The sequence below is a fragment of the Bufo bufo genome, chromosome 7, assembly GCF_905171765.1.
Source record: "Bufo bufo chromosome 7, aBufBuf1.1, whole genome shotgun sequence".
In the NCBI taxonomy this organism is placed as follows: Eukaryota; Metazoa; Chordata; class Amphibia; order Anura; family Bufonidae; genus Bufo; species Bufo bufo.
This window is the reverse complement of record NC_053395.1, coordinates 127,811,542-127,833,621: the sequence shown is the minus strand read 5'-3', so window position 1 is coordinate 127,833,621 and position 22,080 is coordinate 127,811,542. Positions and strand designations below refer to the sequence as shown.

Here is a 22,080-nt window from a genome sequence, read left to right as displayed (position 1 = left end):
ACCTAAGCCTATACTCCACCCCCCCAACCTAGAAGCAGCAGAGTTATGCCGGAACTGCTTATCGAAGGGTAGCCTAAAGGGGGCTACCCCAATGATGAGACCTGAAAGAAGGGAGGGCTCCTGGGTGGGTTGAAATCGTTCGAACCGACAAGTGGGGGGAGGAGGGCCAGGTTTAAATAGTGAACGCCCCGCCTCCCCTCACACAAATGCGGCACTCTTAATTGCCTACCACTTGTGCTCGGATCGGCTCATGCTGAGAGGGTACCCTACCTAAGCCTATACTCCACCCCCCCAACCTAGAAGCAGCAGAGTTATGCCGGAACTGCTTATCGAAGGGTAGCCTAAAGGGGCCAAAAGAATCATGCATAGGAGTTTGAAAACTTGATAACAGAAACTACAGACCAAAACTCGAAAGCCAATGATATTTCGTATAAGGATCCGGGATATTATGCATGGAACACGCGGAACTGCGACGACCCAACCGTTTGATAACATGTACTGGCACTTATGCATGGACGCCGCCGCTGCCGCGCCCATGCGGAAGGAATGTCCTGTGATCCAGCGAGGACCGACCCCTGAACCTGTCAACTAACCTGAATGTACGTAAGAAAGGCCGCGGTGGTTAGCCGGGCATTGCCTAGTTCGAGTACGGGAGAACATGCCGCTTGGACTAAATACTACGCAGCCAAGCCTCCAAGGCCTGCATCGGACACCATCTGCTGTCCGTGGGAAAGTATCTGACCGCCACTGATTGCCCCGGCCGTGACGTCTTGGACGAGGCCAAGGTGAGGACATAGATGGACCCGCGCCGGATGAGCTGACCTTTCCGCGAGCACCCAGCCAGTGTATTGGTGCCCATGAGCTCGCCTGGCCTGAGGAATCCATGGAAAGCCAGGTACAAGGCTGTTTCTACCAGAGCGCTAACCTGCGGCCCGAACGGTTTGCCCCTGCAGTTTGCCTGTCACGGCCTGAACAAGCTACCGGTAAATGGCTGACGCCCATGTAGTTTCACAACAGACATCTTGCGCAAACCCTTCGACGCCGCTTTGATCGGGTGGGCGGAGAAGAGTGACGGTAGGTCCGGATGTAGCCTGTACCAATGGTGCTGAATACCTGCCATGTATAGTTAACAATGCTATAGGACAGGTTTAATTGAGAGTGGCAAAAACCCCGACAAAGCCCAATAGGTGAGTGATAGGCCCCCGGTGGCCGGGTAGGTGTTCTCATATGTCTGAAACAGGCGCCAAGCTGTCTTGTAAGCCCTCAGAGTATTACTGGCCAAGGAATTGGCCATCAGTCTCTTAGCTACGGTGAGATGGGAGACTAGTCCCAGCGCAGCTGGGCCTGCTGAGGAATTTTTTTTTTTTTTTACCTCCATGCGTGAGAGACTCTAATGGCGGAGTCCTGTGTGTAAACCTAAAGCGGAGAAGCCATGCGCGAGAGACTAATGGCGGAGCCATGCGCGAGAGAGTAATGGCGGAGCCATGCGTGAGAGACTAATGGCGGAGTCATATGTGTAAAACTAAAACGGAGAAGCTCTGCGTGAGGGACTCTAATGGCGGAGTCATATGTGTAAAACTAAAACGGAGAAGTCATGCGTGAGAGACTCAGATGGCGGAGTCATATTTGCAACCCAAAACGGGGAAGCCATGCGCGAGACTCCAATGGCGGAGACATATGTGTGAACCTAAACGGAGAAGCCATGCGTGAGAGACCAATGGTGGAGCCACATGTGCAACCCAAAACGGAGAAGCCATGCGTGAGAGACTCCAATGGCGGAGTCACATATGCAAACCCAAAACGGAGCAGCCATGCGTGAGAGACTCTAATGGCGGAGTCATATGTGCCAACCTAAAACGGAGAAGCCAGGCGTGAGAGACTAATGGCGGAGTCGTACGTGCAAAACTCACACCAAGAAGCCATGCGTGAGAGACTCTAATGGCGGAGTCATATGTGTAACCTAAAACGGGGAAGCCATGCGTGAGACTCTAATGGCGGAGACATATGTGTGAACCTAACGGAGAAGCCATGCGTGAGAGACTAATGGCGGAGTCATATGTGTAACCTAAAACGGAGCAGCCATGCGTGAGAGATTCTAATGGCGGAGTCATATGTGCCAACCTAAAACGGAGAAGCCATGCGTGAGAGACTCTAATGGCGGAGTCATATGTGTAAACCTAAAACGGAGCAGCCATGCGTGAGAGATTCTAATGGCGGAGTCATATGTGCCAACCTAAAACGGAGAAGCCAGGCGTGAGAGACTAATGGCGGAGTCGTATGTGTAAAACTCACACGGAGCAGCCATGCGTGAGAGACTCAGATGGTGGAGTCATATGTGCAAACCCAAAACGGGGAAGCCATGCGTGAGAGACTCTAATGGCGGAGTCATATGTGCCAACCTAAAACGGAGAAGCCAGGCGTGAGAGACTAATGGCGGAGTCGTATGTGTAAAACTCACACGGAGCAGCCATGCGTGAGAGATTCTAATGGCGGAGTCATATGTGTAACTAAAACGGAGAAGCCATGCGTGAGAGACTCTAATGGCGGAGTCATATGTGTAAACCTAAAACGGAGAAGCCAGGCGTGAGAGACTCTAATGGCGGATCCGTATGTGTAAAACTAACACGGAGAAGCCATGCGTGAGAGACTCAAAAATGTATTTTTTTTTTTTTTTTTTTTTCACTATCAACCACTTATACAGCTCCCGTATGGGCACAGCTCTGAACACGAGCATGAAGAGCATGGTATAACGCAGATCACCTGCACGGACTAACTAACATCCTGTGCCTAACTAACCCCCTTGGCACCTTATGTACGGCCGGCAGCAGGAAGCCAGCCACCGCCTATGATCTGCTCCCTCTGACCGAGCCTAGTACTCCTTCCCCTGATCCCTGCCTACCTAACGGCACGGCGGCCCATGCCAGACTTTATTGAAGATGAGGCGCCTTACCCCCCAGCCGCGTGGGAAGCTCACGCTGCTCCCTGGCAGAATGCACCAGTGCGGGGGAGCCCCCCTCCTCAGCTAGGGCCGACCCACCGCCGGCTGGACACTCGTACCGCGTGGGGAGCAGCGCCGCTCCCTGGCAATGTGCACCGGATCAGAGGGAGCCCTTCCTTTACCTTGGGCCCCGGCCCCCGCTGGTTTGAACCGTGTGCCGCGTGAGGAGCCGCACAGCTCCCTGGCATTGTGCGCCGGTGCGGGAGTGCCCCCCTCACCTAGGGGCTGGTTATTGTGACTGGAACCCGCTGGGAGACTGAAGCCTAACTGGACCTACCTGTGACTGTGAAGGCTGACCTCCCAGGCCGTGGCTGACCCACGTGCGTAGTCGTGACGCAACTACCCGTAGATGCCCACCCAGTGCCTGTAGTTAACGGGAGTGCGACCGAGTCTGTGGATGTGACCGACTAGCCCCTGTAGTCGTGAGGGGACCCTACATCGAGAGTAGTGGTAACGGACCATCGCCTGTAGACGTGGTAGTATTACCTCGTGAGTCTGTTGACATGAGACTAATGCCTGCAGTCGTGGCCGGTCTTAATAATGAGTCTGTAGTCGTAACGGATTTGTGCCTGCAGTCGTGGCAGGGCTTTATAACGGGTCTGTAGTCGTGACAGACTGATGCCTGCAGTCGTGGCAGGACTTTATAACGAGTCTGTAGTCGTGACAGACTGATGCCTGCAGTCGTGGCAGGGCTTTATAACGGGTCTGTAGTCGTGACAGACTGTTGCCTGCAGTCGTGGCAGGGCTTTAGAGCGGGTCTGTAGTCGTGACAGACTGATGCCTGCAGTCGTGGCAGGGCTTTATAAGGAGTCTGTAGTCGTGACAGACCTGGCAAAGCAACATTCCTATCTATACCATTTTTATTTACTTATTTATTTAATTAATTAATTTATTTAATTTTTTCTTTTCCCCCCCACCAAAGGCCACGACTGTAGGCGCCACCCTGTAAGAGATGCGCCAGAGGCCTGGACATAATAGTCCACCATCCCCCGTCCCCCAAGCCTATGCAGGAGAAAAGAGGGGATTGGACCCCGCATGCACCACCCCTGACTCACCTGGCGGCCATGACAGCCACGAACCCCACAGTATCGTAAGTTAGCCCACCACCTGTGGACCTGAATAACCAAGGACAGACGTGTGAGTGAGCGCACGCCGGCTGGGCGACCCTTCACTCATGCCACCGCTCCCTAGCTAACCACCGAATTATTGTGACTGCGCCCGAACCAACCCCCTGACTGACCGTATGGGCTTACGGGCGGCCCGGCTGCGTGCGCAAAGTGATGTGGCCAGCCCCCCTCCTTGAAGCCCTCTTTATATTTGATCCTTGAACATATTCCAAATCGACTATTTGTACAGGGAAAGCCGCGGCGTATTAATCGCCTATAGGTTTCAGCTTCCGCCCCCTGATCCTGCAGCTGGACCTCCACTTACTGATTGCAGCTAATGAATAGATCCCTGTGTGAGCAGACGGCGTTTTCCTCTACGGCGGAACAAATGTTTATGTTCTGATACGGGAGTGAGTGATATATAACGCTGCGTCGTGGAGCCGACGGCCGGCGTGACCGATGCTCAGGGTATGCGAGCGGACGTCGTGACCCGTCGCTGCTGAGCCACAGGTGAGGGGTGCCCGCCTGGGGGACGCTGCATGTGGGAGCGGGGGTGCTTGGCGCAGGGCCTGGAGCGGATCGGGGTGCCTGTATCGGGGTGCCGGAAGCGATCGGGAGTGCGGGCAGTCTCCATCGCAGCTGGGGACCGGCGGCACGCTCGGCAGCCCCACATGTTATACATAGCGAGACGGGTGTACAAGCCACCCTGCCTACCTAATCACCGTAGCGACGAGCCCGACGCAGCCGATCCCCCGATCCTCCAGTGACGCACACCCTTCTCTGGCACCAACCCACAAGCCGATTCGAAATCGTTCGAACCGACAAGTGGGGGGAGGAGGGCTAGGTTTAAATAGTGAACGCCCCGCCTCCCCTTACACAAATGCGGCACTCTTAATTGCCTACCACTTAACTAAAGGAGTGTTTAGACGGGCCAATGGAAGCGTTCCTTCCCGACAGTCGGCTGCTCGCTCAGTGAAGGAAACCACTGTATTTACATGCAGCGATCTCCTTCACAGTATGAGGATAAGCAGTCACTATAGAGATCGCTCATCCCCATAGAGAATCATTGTTTCTGGGCAGCAGATCATTGTTTATACAGAGTTCTGCTCATTCATCGGGTGATCGGCGGCACGTTTAGATGGCCAGATTATCAGGAACGAGTGTTCACAGGAACAGTTGATCCCAATAACCTGAACGATTATTGGTTTGTCTAAATCAACCTCAACTTACATTGCAAAAAACAAAGTTAGGATGCCCAAACACCTTAACAACAGCAGCCGGATGAATGCTCGTTTGGCCGACAGCTATGTCTCCCAACTCTCTTATTTCCATACACTCTCAGAACTTGAAGAGTGTGTGTATTCAATGGGGGGAATGCTGCCTTGTGGTCACACGACAGTAAGATTCCAGCATTTACTGATGCGTCAGGACGTTCCATCAGCTCACCATGTGATGTCCCCTCCCTGTTTCCTTGCCTTTTAGATGGAGCCTGACAGCCATTTGTTCATACTGGCTATTTTCGACAGCGTCCCTTCCCTCCAATGAATATTCATATCTGTTGGAGTGGAGTAGTGCTGATACATATAGTACTCCTGCGCTAAGCGCTAAAGAAAATAGGCAGTTTGAACAAATGCCTTGCTCGCTTTAAGAGAGAGGAGCAACAGGAAGGGGACATCACATGGGATCCTACTACACCAAACAGGCTCACCTCATGTTACATCTAATATCAAAATCCATGAGATTCTCCTGGACAAAGTACTTGGACGACGACCACAAATGAATAACCATGTTCTCAGGTCAAATAACCAAATTTCAAATGAATAACAATAGCTCAGCTTGAGATCTCAAAGTAAAAGTACTGCAGAAACTTTCAATGGCAACTCTTATTTGAAACATTACTTTAATGAAAATAAGAAATTTTTACTGCATAAAAATAGTTTATTTTATAAAATCTGCTATTATTTGGAAGAAAAAAAAATAGCCAGATATTAAAGGTAGACATACAATATACACCACACAGGCCAACCGCATAAAGGACAGATTAATTACCAGAAGCCACTGAACTAATTCTGTAGCTATTATGTATTCACTCCGAGTAGGGGAGAGATGAAATAGCTCCTGCTAATGTAGCCCATTCTTAAGCATGGGGGAAATTTTGTCTATGACACTTGAGAATAGAATGATGGAAAATGATATATTGAGCAATGCCATTAGGCTTCCAGACCCTTAAGTCCATGTTTACACTGACACAGAGCTAAATTGTGCTATTTCAGGAGGGCAAATGATGGTAGAAAGGTTTTTTTCTTTAGATTTTAAATGCTATCTTCTCGAAACATATTGTACCAAGCAAGTTCAGATTAATCGCAAATAACTCCTTAATTAAGGCTGGAAAGTGCATTAAAACATCACTGTTGGACGAAGAGAAAAAAAATCAATACATTTTATTTCAAGGAAGATAAAATGTAGCTGTATTATTACAGAAACTTTTCATATCAAGTTTTGTGGAGTTTTTTTTTTTATATATACATTAACCACCTCAGCTCCCCTAGCTTAAAGGGCTTCTGTCACTCCACTAAACTCATTTTTTTTTTTTTGTGTACTTATAATCCCTATCCTGCCATATTGCCATACATTATGTTATTAATAATTTTCGTTCAGTAGATTTAGCAAAAAACTTACTTTTATGATATGCTAATTACCTTTCTACCAGCAAGTAGGGCGTCTACTTGCTGGTAGCAGCCGCAGAAAACTGCCCCCTCCTTCTGTTGATTGACAGGGCCAGCCGCGATATCATATTCCGACTGGCCCTGTCAACATTTCAAAAATCGCGCGCCTGTGTTGATTCGGCGCAGGCGCTCTGAGATAAGACTGAGAAAGAGCGCTCTGAGAAAGAGAAGACGTCATCGGCGCAGGCGCACTGAGGGAGTGCTGAGGAGGCGAGCTTCCTTATCTCAGAGCGCCTGCGCCGAATCAACACAGGAGCGCGATTTTTGAAATGCTGACAGGGCCAGTCGGAGGAGGAGATCGCGGCTGGCCCTGTCAATCAACAGAAGGAGGGGGCAGTTTTCTGCGGCTGCTACCAGCAAGTAGACGCCCTACTTGCTGGTAGAAAGGTAATTAGCATATCATAAAAGTAAGTTTTTTGCTAAATCTACTGAACGAAAATTATTAATAACATAATGTATGGCAATATGGCAGGATAGGGATTATAAGTACACAAAAAAAAAAATGAGTTTAGTGGGGTGACAGAAGTCCTTTAAACCCCCTTAATGACCAGACCACTTTTTACAATTCTGCACTACACTACTTTCACGGTTTATTGCTCGGTCATACAACCCAAATGAATTTTACCTCCTTTTCTTCTCACTAATAGAGCTTTCATTTGGTGGTATTTCATTGCTGCTGACATTTTTACATTTTTTGTTATTAATCGATATTGACTGAAATTTTTGCCAAAAAATGACATTTTTCAATTTCAGTTGTAAAATTTTTCAAATAAAACTACATTTCTATATAAATTTTTCTCTAAATTTATTGTTCTACATGTCTTTGACAAAAATAAATGCAATAAGTGTATATTTATTGGTTTGCGCAAAAGTTATAGCGTTTACAAACTATGGTAGAAAAATGTGAATTTCCGCATTTTGAAGCAGCTCTGACTTTCTGAGCACCTGTCATGTTTCCTGAGGTTCTACAATGCCCAGACAGTAAAAACACCCCACAAATGACCCCATTTTGGAAAGTAGACACCCTAAGGTATTCGCTGATGGGCATAGTGAGTTCATAGAAGTTTTTATTTTTTGTCACAAGTTAGCGGAAAATGATGATTTCTTTTTTCTTACAAAGTCTCATATTCCACTAACTTGTGACAAAAAATAAAATTTTATATGAACTCACCATACCCCTCACGGAATATCTTGGGGTGTCTTCTTTCTAAAATGGGGTCACTTGTGGGGTATTTATACTGCCCTGGCATTTTAGGGGACCTAAAGCGTGAGAAGAAGTCTGGAATCCAAATGCCTAAAAAATGCCATGTGAAATCGTAAAGATACTCTTTGGAATTTGGGCCCCTTTGCGCACCTAGGCTGCAAAAAGTGTCACACATGTGGTATCGCCGTACTCAGAAGAAGTAGGGCAATGTGTTTTGGGGTGTATTTTTACATATACCCATGCTGGGTGAGAGAAATATCTCTGTAAAAGTCAACTTTTCCCATTTTTTTATACAAAGTTGTCATTTTAGAAAGATATTTCTCTCACCCAGCATGGATATATGTAAAAAGACACCCCAAAACACATTGCCCAACTTCTCCTGAGTACGGCGATACCACATGTGTGACACTTTTTTGCAGCCTAGGTGCGCAAAGGGGCCCAAATTCCAATGAGTACCTTTTAGGAGGGCATTTTTAGGCATTTGGATTCCAGACTTCTTCTCACACTTTAGGGCCCCTAAAATGCCAGGGCAGTATAAATACCCCACAAGTGACCCCATTTTGGAAAGAAGACACCCCAAGGTATTCCGTGAGGGGCATGGCGAGTTCATAGAAGTTTGTTTTTTTTTGAAGGGGAAGGACGAAGTTGGGCAGTCACTGCACTGTTTAGGGAAGCATATAGGGACGGCATAGGAGTTGTGCTGTGGCTAGGATAGGGATTCTATATTTAAGGTGCATAGTAGGGGCAGAGACCCAGCAGCCCCTTTCCCCCGAACCTATCCCCTCATTAGACTATAACAAACCCACCAAAATTTGGGTAAGTTGTACCCTGCTCATTTAAATTGCATTTGCACTTATTCACCTATGGGCGTTTGATGTATTATTAAAAGTTATGTTTTAAAGGTAACCCACTTTCTTCTTGGTTTATGTGATGTAATTATTAGGGTACCTGAATAGATATCAAAGAATACCATTCATCTGAAAGGTTCTTGTGCAAGATCAACTTGTACCAGAGTAATGGGAAGAGGAAAGGAACTGCTCATGATCCTAAGCATACCACCTCATCAGTGAAGCATGGTGGTGGTAGTATCATGGCGTGGGCATGTATGGCTGCCAATGGAACTGGTTCTCTTGTATTTATTGATGATGTGACTGCTGACAAAAGCAGCAGGATGAATTCTGAAGTGTTTCGGGCAATATTATCTGCTCATATTCAGCCAAATGCTTCAGAACTCATTGGACGATTGGACGGCGCTTCACAGTGCAGATGGACAATGACCCAAAGCATACTGCAAAAGCAACCAAAGAGTTTTTTTAAGGGAAAGAAGTGGAATGTTATGCAATGGCCAAGTCAATCACCTGACCTGAGTCCGATTGAGCATGCATTTCACTTGCTGAAGACAAAACTGAAGGGAAAATGCCCCAAGAACAAGCAGGAACTGAAGACAGTTGCAGTAGAGGCCTGGCAGAGCATCACCAGGGATGAAACCCAGAGTCTGGGGATGTCTATGCGTTCCAGGCTTTAGGCTGTAATTGACTGCAAAGGATTTGCAATCAAATATTAAAAAGTGAAAGTTTGATTTTATGATTATTATTCTGTCCCATTACTTCTGGTCCCTTAACAAGTGGAAGGCACATATGCAAACTGTTGTAATTCCTGACCGTTCACCTGATTTGGATGTAAATACCCTCAAATTAAAGCTGACAGTCTGCAGTTAAAGCACATCTTGTTCGTTTCACTTCAAATCCATTGTGGTGGTATATAGAGCCAAGAATGTTAGAATTGTGTCGATGTCCCAATATTTATGGACCTGACTGTAACTGGGAGCACTCTGGTACTACAGGAGAACTTTCATAGATGGAGAAATATGTCTCAGGGTCAAGGACTGACTACCTGAGCAATTAGTGGGACTTACTGCCCTCCACCCAGAAACTGCACCTTATATTTTTAGAGGCTGAACCTCCAATTTCCTGATTCCTATATAGATTTAAAGTATAAAATTATGGCAACCTGCAGCCACGGCTAGGGGATTTTACTGTATGCACATTTATACAACTCCCATTGGGCTTACGCATTTTCACTTAAACTGTAGTCTCCAGCATCTGAGCAAAAATTGTCAGAGTTTTTTATCTTTAGATGAGAGCAAAAGAGCTAAGGGTCTCCTGCACTACTGCACAGCCATTAAACAAAAAAAAAAAACAGAAGACAGCAGGGACCTGAATGTGTATTAAACCCACCAGAAATGTAAAATGTACTCAGGCACTACCTTTGAGAAGCAGTCCCACAAATATTTTATCATCTGGTACATTAGTAATGTAAGTGATTGATTTCGTAGCTTTTTTACAAGCTACCCACTCTGTTCTGGTCCCTTGCTACAACAAGTGACCGGCACTCAGACTTAATGAATTGTACAGCATCTTATGTGTGCACTGGAAGTTACTTTCTCTGTGCATTACTATGAGACACTTAAAGGGGTTGTCTCATCTCAGACAATGGGGGCATATCGCTAGGATATGCCCCCATTGTCTGATAGGTGTGGGTCTCACCGCTGGGACCCACACCTATATCAAGAAAGGAACCCCGAAAGTGGTGGAGAATGCATTGCGCATGCGCAACCGCCATTCATTTTTATGGGGCCGCCGAAAATAGCCGAGCACTGGCTTGGCTATTTCTGTAGGGCCCATAGAAGTGAATAGGAGCGGTGGCGCATGTACAATGCATTCTCCACCACTTTCAAGGCTCCGTCCTTGATATAGTGCACTCAATTCGGGGACCCGCAACTATAAGACAATGGGGACATATCCTGGCGGTAAAAGTCTACCAAAATACAGGGGCTTAAACTAACCCTTTTTAACCTGTTGGGGACACATGACGTACCGGTACGTCATGATGCCCTGGTACTTAAGGACACATGACATATCGGTACGTTATGTGTATTTACGATCACCGCCGCGCGGTCATCGGAACAGAGTGCCTGCTGAAATCATTCAGCAAGCACTCTGGGACAATGCCGAGGGGGGTCCAGTGACCCCCCGTATCGGCGATCGCAGCAAACCGCAGGTCAATTCAGACCTGCGTTTTGCTGCATTTCCGGGTTATTCGGGTCTCTAGTGACCCGATAAACCGGAATAGGATAGTGATCGGTGGTGTGATAATACACCACCAATCACCATTCTGCGATCCTGAGAGATGATGGTGACATCACTTCTCAGGATCGCTTGCTATTGGCTGCACGGGCAAGCGGGGGTTAACTCCCCCCAGCTCTCCTCTCCTCCTCTATTCTGCATCAGGGAGCGAGGAGAGAGAGCAGCCTGCGTCGGATCTGTGCCCTGCACCCCCCTCCTGACCCTCCACAGTGCCATCTGGCACTAAAAGGTACTTTAGGGACAGGTTAGGCAGGGATATTCACGGAAAGTTTAGGGGGAAAAAAAAAATTTGATTGTTGCATCACCCTGATCGGGTGTCTGGGGTCCACAGCACAGCTGACTGTGGCCGGCACTCTTAGCGTCCGGCCAATGTTAGCGCATCGCCCACCCCACCGCTAATCAGCGTCGAACGGCTGATCAGAGTCGAACGGCTGATCAGCGAGTTTTAATTTTATCTTTATTTTTCCTTTTTTGGGGTTTTCAGTTTTTTTTTTTCTGTTAAATTTAGGGCAAAGTCCGCGAACACACATGCCCCCACACACACGCACACTAAATAAAGTTTTCCACGCACGCACACACACACTCCCCTATGGCCAGCCGGATGTTCTCGGCCGATGAGGCATATACGCCCAGCTTGCGTCCGACTCCGAGAGCCCCAGTGAGGACGAGGATGACCCCACTTTCCTCTTGTCACCCGTGTCATCATCTAGCGATGATGATGAGCCCCCAAGGCGGCAGAGACGCCGCCAGGCGGATTAAGGGAACCCCCATGCCAGAGACCCTGTGGCCCACACTAGTACGAGCAGCTCTGGGGCTCGTACTAGTTTTTCGGCCCACCAGATAAGTCCACCTGAGCCCCCTACTGGTGAACTTGTATGGTGTACCCCAGAGGATTTTGAGCCTGTGATTCATGATTTTGTTGGCCAACCAGGAATCCAGATTCCCACAGTGGGCTTCACTGAATATGACTATTTTAGTATTTTTTTCAGTGACCACTTTGTGAATCTGATAGTGGAGCAAACGAACTTGTACGCCCAAAAGTTCATTGCTCAACACCCGTGCTCCTTTTTGGCTAGGGCCGGTGGCTGGACTCCGGTCAGTGCAGCCGAGATGAGGACGTTTTGGGGCCTCGTGCTGCACATGGGCCTAGTCGAAAAAAAAAACACAGTGTCAGGCTGTACTGGAGTGAGGACATCCTCTACCAGACCCCACTTTACAGTATGGCTATAAGCAGTCCTCAAGGACCTGATCTTTTCTGACCGGGAAAGAGCAGGCCGGAGTATCTCGGGTGCTGGAGGCGCACGGATCGTCCGTGGCCAACACTTTCCAGGTGTGGTCCCCCATACCGGAAAGAAAGGACGGTCCCAAAAACGGTGCAGAGTGTGTCACAGGAGGGGGATACGGAAGGACACCACCACTCAGTGTGACACGTGCCCCTATCATCCTGGCCTCTGCATTATTGGTTGCTTCAGGGAGTACCACAATTCCATGGAGTACTAAATTAATAATCCCCTTCCCCAATTTTAATTCCATTTAGCCACTGACAATCGAAAAAAAAACTATGGTTCTCAGACTTGAGACACCAAAATATTTATTTTCTCAAAAATTATATTTTGTAAAACTAAAATAAATAAAAAAAAGTTGACATATTAGGTATCGCCGCGTCCGTAATAATCTGCTCTATAAAAATACCCCATGACCAAACCCCTCAGATGAACACGGTCAAAAAAATTAAATAAAAACGGTGCAAAAAAAAGGTATTTTTTTTGTCACCTTACATCACAAAAAGTGAAATAGCAAGCGATCAAAAAGTTATATGCCCCCCAAAATAGTGCCAATAAAACTGTCCTCTCATCCCGCAAAAAATGAGCCCCTACCTAAGACAATCGACTAAAAACGAAAAAATAAAATTACTCTGGAGATACTAAAAAGACATATTAGGTATCGCCGCGTCCGTAAGAATCTGCTCTATAAAAATACCCAATGACCTAACCCCTCAGATGAACACGGTTAAAAAAAATTAAAAAAAAGGAGCAAAAAAATGTTTTTATTTTTGTTTAAAAAAGGATAATATAGTGTAAAACCTAAATAAATAAAAGTAGACATATTAGGTATCGCCGCGTCCGTAAGAATCTGCTCTATAAAAATACCCCATGACCTAACCCCTAAGATGCCTCACGTAGTTTCCAAAATAGGGTCACTTTTATGGAGTTTCTACTCTAGGGGTACATCAGGGGGGCTTCAAATGGGACATGGTGTAAATAAACCAGTCCAGCAAAATCTGCATTCCAGAAACCATATGGTGTTCCTTTCCTTTTGCGCCCTGCCGTGTGCCCGTACAGTAGTTTACGACCACATATGTGGTGTTTCTATAAACGACAGAATCAGGGCAATAAATATTGAGTTTTGTTTGGCTGTTAACCCTTGCTTTGTTACTGGAAAAAATTTATTAAAATGGAAAATTTGCCAAAATATTTAAATTCAGAAATTTCATCTCCATTTGCCAATAACTCTTGTGGAACACCTAAAGGGCTAACAAAGTTTGTAAAATAAGTTTTGAATACCTTGAGGGGTGTAGATTCTTAGATAGGGTCACTTTTATGGAGTTTCTACTTCCAAAAACCACACGGCGCTCCTTTCAAGGTATCAGTTTTGAATACCTTGATGGGTGTAGTATCTAGAATGGGGTCATTTTTGGGTGGTTTCTAAAATGTAAGCCTCACAAAGTTACTTTAGACCTGAACTGGACCTTAAAAAGTGGGTTTTGGAAAATTTCTGAAAAATTTCAAGATTTGCTTCTAAACTTCTAAGCCTTGTAACATCCCCCAAACAATAAAATGTCATTCCCAAAATGATCCAAACATGAAGTAGACATATGGGGAATGTAAAGTAATAACTATTTTTGGAGGTATTACTATGTATTATAGAAGTAGAGAAATTGAAACTTGGAAATTTGTAAATTTTTCAAACTTTTTGGTAAATTTTGTATTTTTTTTTATAAATAAAAATGATTATTTTTAACTTCATTTTACCATGATGTCCCAGATGTGCTCAATTGGATTCAGGTCTGGGGAACGGGCGGGCCAGTCCATAGCATCAATGCCTTCGTCTTGCAGGAACTGCTGACACACTCCAGCCACATAAGGTCTAGCATTGTCTTGCATTAGGAGGAACCCAGGGCCAACCGCACCAGCATATGGTCTCACATGGGGTCTGAGGATCTCATCTCGGTACCTAATGGCAGTCAGGCTACCTCTGGCGAGCACATGGAGGGCTGTGCGGCCCTCCAAAGAAATGCCACCCCACACCATTACTGACCCAATGCCAAGCCGGTCATGCTGGAGGATGTTGCAGGCAGCAGAACGTTCTCCACGGCGTCTCAAGACCTTGTCACGTCTGTCACATGTGCTCAGTGTGAACCTGCTTTCATCTGTGGCAAATTTGACAATCTTGGTGTTCTCTGGCAAATGCCAAACGTCCTGCACGGTGTTGGGCTGTAAGCACAACCCCCACCTGTGGACGTCGGGCCCACATATCACCCTCATGGAGTCTGTTTCTGACCGTTTGAGCAGACACATGCACATTTGTGGCCTGCTGGAGGTCATTTTGCAGGGCTCTGGCAGTGCTTCTCCTGTTCCTCCTTGCACAAAGACGGAGGTAGCGGTCCTGCTGCTGGGTTGTTGCCCTCCTACGGCCTCCTCCACATCTCCTGATGTACTGGCCTGTCTCCTGGTAACGCCTCCATGCTCTGGATACTACGCTGACAGACACAGCAAACCTTCTTGCCACAGCTCGCATTGATGTGCCATCCTGGATAAGCTGCACTACCTGAGCCACTTGTGTGGGTTGTAGACTCCGTCTCATGCTACCACTAGAGTGAAAGCACCGCCAGCATTCAAAAGTGACTAAAACATCAGCCAGGAAGCATAGGAACTGAGAAGTGGTCTGTGGTCACCACCTGCAGAACAACTCCTTTATTGGCTAATTGCCTATAATTTCCACCTGTTGTCTAGCCCATTTGCACAATGGCATGTGAAATTGATTGTCACTCAGTGTTGCTTCCTAAGTGGAAAGTTTGATTTCACAGAAGTGTGATTGACTTGGAGTTACATTGTGTTATTTAAGTGTTCCCTTTATTTTTTTGAGCAGTGTATATGAACACCCAAAAACTTAAAGGGGTTGTGCAAGAATTAGGGGGTTTTGGCAACCCAACCCCCAGCCGCCCAATAGGCCAGACCTGTAAAGGGAAGCTTAGTTACCTGCTTCCTGACTCCGGCTCCTCGCTCCTTCAGCTCTGCTCCCTCGCTGAAAACATCTGGATTGAAATTGCTGCAGCCAATCATTGGCCACAGCAGAGACCCGTTCCCCTTGTGTCATGTGGCCATTCGTCATGACATAAGGAGAGCTGGTCATCACTATGGCCAGTGATTGGCTGCAGCAATGTCAAACAGTTTACATTGAGGGAGTACAGTGTAGCAGCTCAGGCTGGGAGAAGGATTGGGGGAGCCAGCACCAGGAAGCAGGTAAGTTTCCCTTTACAGGTCCGGCTTGCACACTCTTTAAATCCAGATAGCTGTTCTACAGCGGCACCATTGACATAGATCAGGTGATGAACTTCCCTCCTAGACCTTCTAAAACCCACAACCACAATTTCTTTAGTTTTAAATTTAATTTAATTATTACTACACAGCTTTTTACATTACCTGTATCACTAAATTGCCAGATAATGTATTGTGGGACTGCTTCTTTAATCAAGATGACTGCTATCATTGACATTTTACACAGAAAATAGAGGAGAATGCTGCAGAATGCTGTCTTTTAGTTGTCCATAAGTATGTTCAAAAACAGCAAGACAACAACTTGAAGGGAGTTTTCTTCTGTTCATACTGAAAACAAGTGTGGGAACATGGATAAGTTCCCCATTAACAGTGCTCTCCCAGCATGTTTGGATCCCATAGTAAAACAAAGCGGATCCCCTGGATAGCAAACTATGATTTCATTGGATAGTGGAAACTTTGCCTCTCTGGTAGTCCATGGAAGTCAAGGTTGTTATAGTAGTTACTATACTACTAGGGCAGTTAAAGGGCTAATTGTTACATTCCTGATGGTTTATCATAAAGAGAGGTTAACAGTGATCTAAAAGAGGGAATAGAAGCATGGCAGCATCCCTGGTGGTCTAGGGGCAATGATAGCTTTTATAAGAAAATCTACTGGTAATCTAAGGATAGTCTAAGGTTTTGATAGGGTTACTCCATCATCTCTAGTAGTAGAAAGGAGGTTAATACTCACTTATCACAGATCATAGAGGACCAGTTCATAAATACTCAATGCTCCAGTGTGATTTCAGTAAGTCTGAAAACATGCAGATTTTTCTTGAACACTAGGAGTTCTGGACCTGAATGTTTGTGGTTAGCGGGTCTAGAAGTCAATGGTGACTAGTTGTGCCTATTCTGCATCCACAGGATAGGGGGTAATCATCTGACCAGCAGGGGTATGACTGCTGGGGTCTCGTTCCTCTGAATGGAACGAAGCCTCTCCATTCATTTTCTATAGGACTGCTGAAGAGTACAGAGCATGGCCCATTCATTCGGGGTAATAGGTCCCCCGCCCTCAGGATACCAGTGGTGGGACATCTCCTCATCTCCTATGCTGTGGATATCGAATAAGTTAAAAACTTTACATATCTGCGTTAATAAAGATGGGTTACAAACGGACAACTCCACACAAACAGCGCTGATGCTCTTTAAGGATCCTGTGGTTCACAAACTATATTAGTGCTCCAAAATGTGCAGCTAAAGAGATTATTGAGAAAATGTCACCTTAGCATTAGTGCTTGGTCTCATAGAACACTGATATAGTTATGTGAAGGAGCAGAGTAGAAATGCTTTAGCAGCAGTGTGGTTACGCGAGCATGCTACTATGTTACTAGCAGCACGAAATGTCCATGATGAGCATGCCAAGATGCACCTAAATGCTACCAAAACTTCACCACCATTGACTCCTGAGTAATGACAATTAGATATACTGCCTGGATGTAGTAATAGACCTTCTGGGACACACAACTACCAAGAAAATTCTGAAGCAATCTTTCCACATTTCTACAGCAAACGAGAAAAAGGGTGTTCTTGTGAAAAAAGTAGACCCCCCCCCCCCCCTTTTTTTTTCTAAATCCGAATAACCCCTGTAAGCACCGGAGAATGGCCACTACTGAAATACGGTAGATCCAAGCTCATACATGTTTCTTTCTTCTCAGGTAAGAAAAGTTTTGCATTTGTTTACTTTCAAACTCGTGTAGTTGTACACATTAAAAAATATATGGCGATTTCTACACTTAATAACTAAAGGCTATGAACGCCTTTGATTACGATTTTCTAATCGCCTTGCGTCAAATATCGTAGAAACATTTTTCCAATTGGTTTTCATTAAAATTTTGAAGTGGGGGGCTCCTGCAGCTTTTATCTAATTCAATACATTGCAAACTTCAGAATGCGAATCCTTCAGATGAGCTCTCTGATGGCTCATCTCCAGACCCTCCCTCTCCACTTTTAAGCGATCATCTAGCTAAATTTGGCTAAAGTCAATTGATTTGATCAGAATTCAGCTAGATGATTGATCAGGAAAGAAGAGGTGGGACTGAAGGCAAGCTGTCAGAAAGCTCACCTGATGGATTCAGCAATTAAAAGAATTCTGGAGCCTGCTATGTACTGGAATACGTACAAGCTGCAGAAGACAAACAATTCAAAAGTTTTAATGCTGACAATCACTGGCAGAAAGTGAGGTGGTAGGAACTATCCCACAACTCATAATTACAAGTACCCAATCCTAACAGCACGATGACAGTGCTGCAGCTAACAAATGGCAAATTTCCCAGAAACGACATTACAGACACACATAACAGAGATGGCGCTAGAATGCGCTTCACTACCTTTAACCACTTCCCATCTGGGCCCTTTGCCCCCTTCCTGACCAGGCCAAATTTTGCAAAACTGACATATCTCACTTTATGTGGTAATAACTTTGGAACGCCTTTTTTTTATCCAAGTCATTCAGAGATTGTTTTCTCGTGACACATTGTACTTCATGATAGTCATAAATTTGAGTCAAAATATTTCACCTTTATTTATGAAAAAATCCCAAATTTACCCAAAAATTTGAAAAATTCGCAATTTTCTAAATTTCTATTTCTCTGCTTTTAAAACAGAAAGTGATACCTCATAAAATATTTATTATTTAACATTCCCCATATGTCTACTTTATGTTGGCATCATTTTGGAAATGTCATTTTATTTTTTTAGGACGTTAGAAGGCTTAGAAGTTTAGAAGCAATTCTTCAAATTTTTAAGAAAATTGCCAAAACCCACTTTATAAGGACCAGTTCAGGTCTGAAGTCACTTTGTGGGGCCTACATAGTGGATACCCCCATAAATGACCCCATTGTAGAAACTACACCCCTCAAGGTATTCAAAACCGATTTTACAAACTTTGTTAACCCTTTAGGCGTTCCACAAGAATTAAAGGAAAATGGAGATCAAATTTTTAAATTTCACTTTTTTGGCAGATTTTCCATTTTAATCAATTTTTTTCTTTAACACATCGATGGTTAACAGCCAAACAAAACTCAATATTTATTACCCAGATTCTGCGGTTTACAGAAACACTCCACATGTGGTCGTAAACTACTGTATGGGCACACGGCAGGGCGCAGAAGGAAAGGAACTTCACATGGTTTTTAGATGCCATGTCCCATTTGAAGCCCCCTGATGCACCCTTACAGTAGAAACTCCCAACAAGTGACCCCATTTTGGAAACTAGGGGATAAGGTGCCAGTTTTATTAGTACTATTTTTGGGTACATATGATTTTTTGATCATTCATTATAACACTTTATGGGGCAAGGTGACCAAAAAATTGGTTGTTTTAGCACAGTTTCTATTTATTTATTTTTACAGCGTTCACCTGAGGGGTTCAGTCAAGTGACATTTTTATAGAGCAGATTGTTACGGACGTGGCGATACCTAATATGTATACTTTTTCTCATTTATTAAAGTTTTACACAATAATAGCATTTTTGAAACCAAAAAATTATGTTTTAATGTGTCCATGTTCTGAGAGCTATAGTTTTTTTATTTTTTGAGAGATTTTCTTATGTAGGGGCTCATTTTTTGCGGGATGAGGTGACGGTTTTATTGGTACCATTTTGTGGGACATACGCGTTTTTGATCACTTGGTGTTGCACCTTTTGTGATGCAAGGTGACAAGAATTGCTTGTTTTGACACAGTTTCTTTTTTTTTTTTTTTTACGGTGTTCACCCGAGGGGTTAGGTCATGTGATATTTTTATAGAGCTGGTTTTTACGGACGCGGCAATACTAAATATGTCTATTTTATTTTATTTTTTCTATTTTGAATTTTTTTTTTTATTCCTTACTTGGGATTTATTTTTTTTTTACATGTGAAACTTTTTTTTATTTTATTTTTTCAACCCTTTATTTTATTTTTATTTTATTTTACACTTTTCGTCCCCCATAAGGTCATACAAGACCTCTGGGGGACATTTACTTCACTTTTTTTTTTTTTTTACACTGTTGATTTCTCCTGTAACTGGGGCTGACATAGTAGCCCCTGTTACAGGACAAATGCACCCCTAGAGAGGCTGTACAGCAGCAATCCTGCGCTGTACAGCCTCACAGCAGGGCTGATCGAGGTCTCTGAGAGACCTCACACAGCTCCTGCACTCTCCGGTCACGGCGGTCACATAGCTTCCTGCTCTGCAGACACAGCGCTCGGTGAGCGCTGTGTCTGCAGCGATCGTGAAGGCAGGGACACCTGGGCACTGTCCCTGCCTTGTCTTAGGGTTGCCCTGCTGTCACTGACAGCGGGCAACCCGATCAGCAGCTGCACGATTAGCATGCAGCTGCTATTTCTGACAGGACGTTTTAAAACGTGCTGTCAGAAATAGACGTCCACCCATAGGACGTTTATATCCTATGGGCGGACGTGAGGCGGTTAAGGTGGTGACAGATTCCCTTTAAGAAATGAAGAATGTGAGTAGAATGTTAATTGCAAAACAGAAGAATCTCTTTATGAACACTGTAAATGGTATAATGAGGGTCTTTCTACAATCAGCTAATATTAGGAGTGATGCATACATTAGGTATATAGCAACAGAATGTAAAATCCTGCAGCTTCATTAGTGGTTATGCGGTTTTCACTTATTCTGTAGTTAAGATTTATTCTGTGCAATCTGTTAAAAATCCCGTTGTTTCCTAGAACCAGTGAAGGTGAGACATATAACCTAAGAAGCGTCATGTCTACCAAGTGTCCCAAATTCTGCACGCCAATGGTTGGTCTCTGAACTGAGCAGATACAAGGGAAAAATAGTGCTGCTCTGTGTGTTACACAGCTACCTGCTTGTCAGTGAATTAGTCTCTATTATTTAAAATAAGTAAAACCGTACCTTGTGTTTCGATGTGTCCCAGTTGTGAACAAGCCGTGCAGGTATAATGAAACCATCATCAATATGGCATGAGCTACAATAATACCACCCGCTGTAACTGCACACCTTGGCCTTTTCGTTGGAAAGTCCAATTGGCCTCTGGCACCCTGAAAAAAATTTGAAGATAGAGATATAGTATCTAAAAGTAGTTGTACAGTAATAGTATATATTATTACATAAACGTATGAAAATTTGTGTGTCTGCAGACAAACCATTTAGTAAATCCTGCAACAACCAGAAATAAGAAGGTGTGGAAATAAGAGTGTTAGTTCGATGTGGGTGTCCATTTCGAGCCTGAATAAAAAGAGTACAACTGGTAAAAAGGCTATGAGAGCTGCAGTACAGAGCAGATGCAGCAGGTGGCGTACTCCTTGCTGCCATCTGAGCGCTAGGTGGTATAATTAAATTTGGCACACAGCCCTACAGGAGACAAATGGCTGTCAACATTAAAAATATGTGTTTGTAGAAACACATTTACACAAATAATTTACCTGATAGTAATTTCTTATAATTTACCCACAAAAAAAAAATGCTTGGAATGTGGCCAATGATGCTTTTACACAAGACAAAGAATTCACCAATTTCTGTTTTACACTTTGGATGTGAAAAGGTGCAAAATAAAAAAAATTAAATAAAAAATGTAAATGACCTCTTGGGGCACATATTATGTACAAAAATATATAAAAAATTAAGTAAAATACAATAAAATACAAATAAGGGAAAAAAAAAATTAAAACACGCCAACCAAAGTCACCTTTCTCGTGTAACTATATACATATTATACAGATTACTTCTCATTTCTGCACTGATGAGGGGCAATCATCCCGAAACAGCTGTCTGCAGATGAGGTGCTGGCTTAATTATTATCCAAGTCATGTCTCAAGGCCTGTTTATAAGGTTTAACATTGACTTATAGGATAGCTACCTTACATCTAGTATTCCCAGAATCCTGACTTAGGCTTCTCACCCAGTACTTTCTGCTCTGCACTGATGAGGGGCAATCACCCCGAAACTGCTGTCTGCAGATGAGGTGCTGGCTTATTCAATATGTGAGTCATGTCTCAAGGCTCTGTTGTTTCTCTGTTTAAAAGGTTGAATATTGACTTATAGGATAGCTACCTTACATCTGGTCGCATTAGAGTAAGAGCTTGTTAAGAGCAAAATTGCATACCCTCTTCCCAGAATTCCAGAGGAGCATTGCCTGGTCTATAAGACATCTCACGCCGCTTACATGCTCTCCATAAGGAGATATAGCTTCCCCCAAATACATATTATATAACAAGTATATAGTAAAAGTAGTAGTGGCTACACTTGGTGAGTGGATATATATAGGTGCTCACTCCACAACCCACCCCAGGTTGTAGCAAGAAGATTAAATTGTTGTGTATAGATGGAGGGCACACAAA

At 44.7% G+C, this 22,080-nt stretch overlaps 1 protein-coding gene across 2 annotated transcripts in view; it reads right to left on the bottom strand.

Annotated features, from left to right (window-relative positions):
• Nucleotides 1-22,080, bottom strand: part of PLEKHM3 (pleckstrin homology domain containing M3) — a 401,278-nt gene that overhangs the window by 145,018 nt on the left and 234,180 nt on the right. For both annotated transcript variants that reach the window (XR_005780515.1, XM_040440444.1), the window contains exon 4: nt 20,636-20,781. Coding sequence is in view for 1 of the 2 variants with exons in the window: in XM_040440444.1 (XP_040296378.1) it covers nt 20,636-20,781 (146 nt within the window). In the remaining variant the exon portion in view is untranslated. The remainder of the gene's footprint in view (nt 1-20,635; nt 20,782-22,080) is intronic.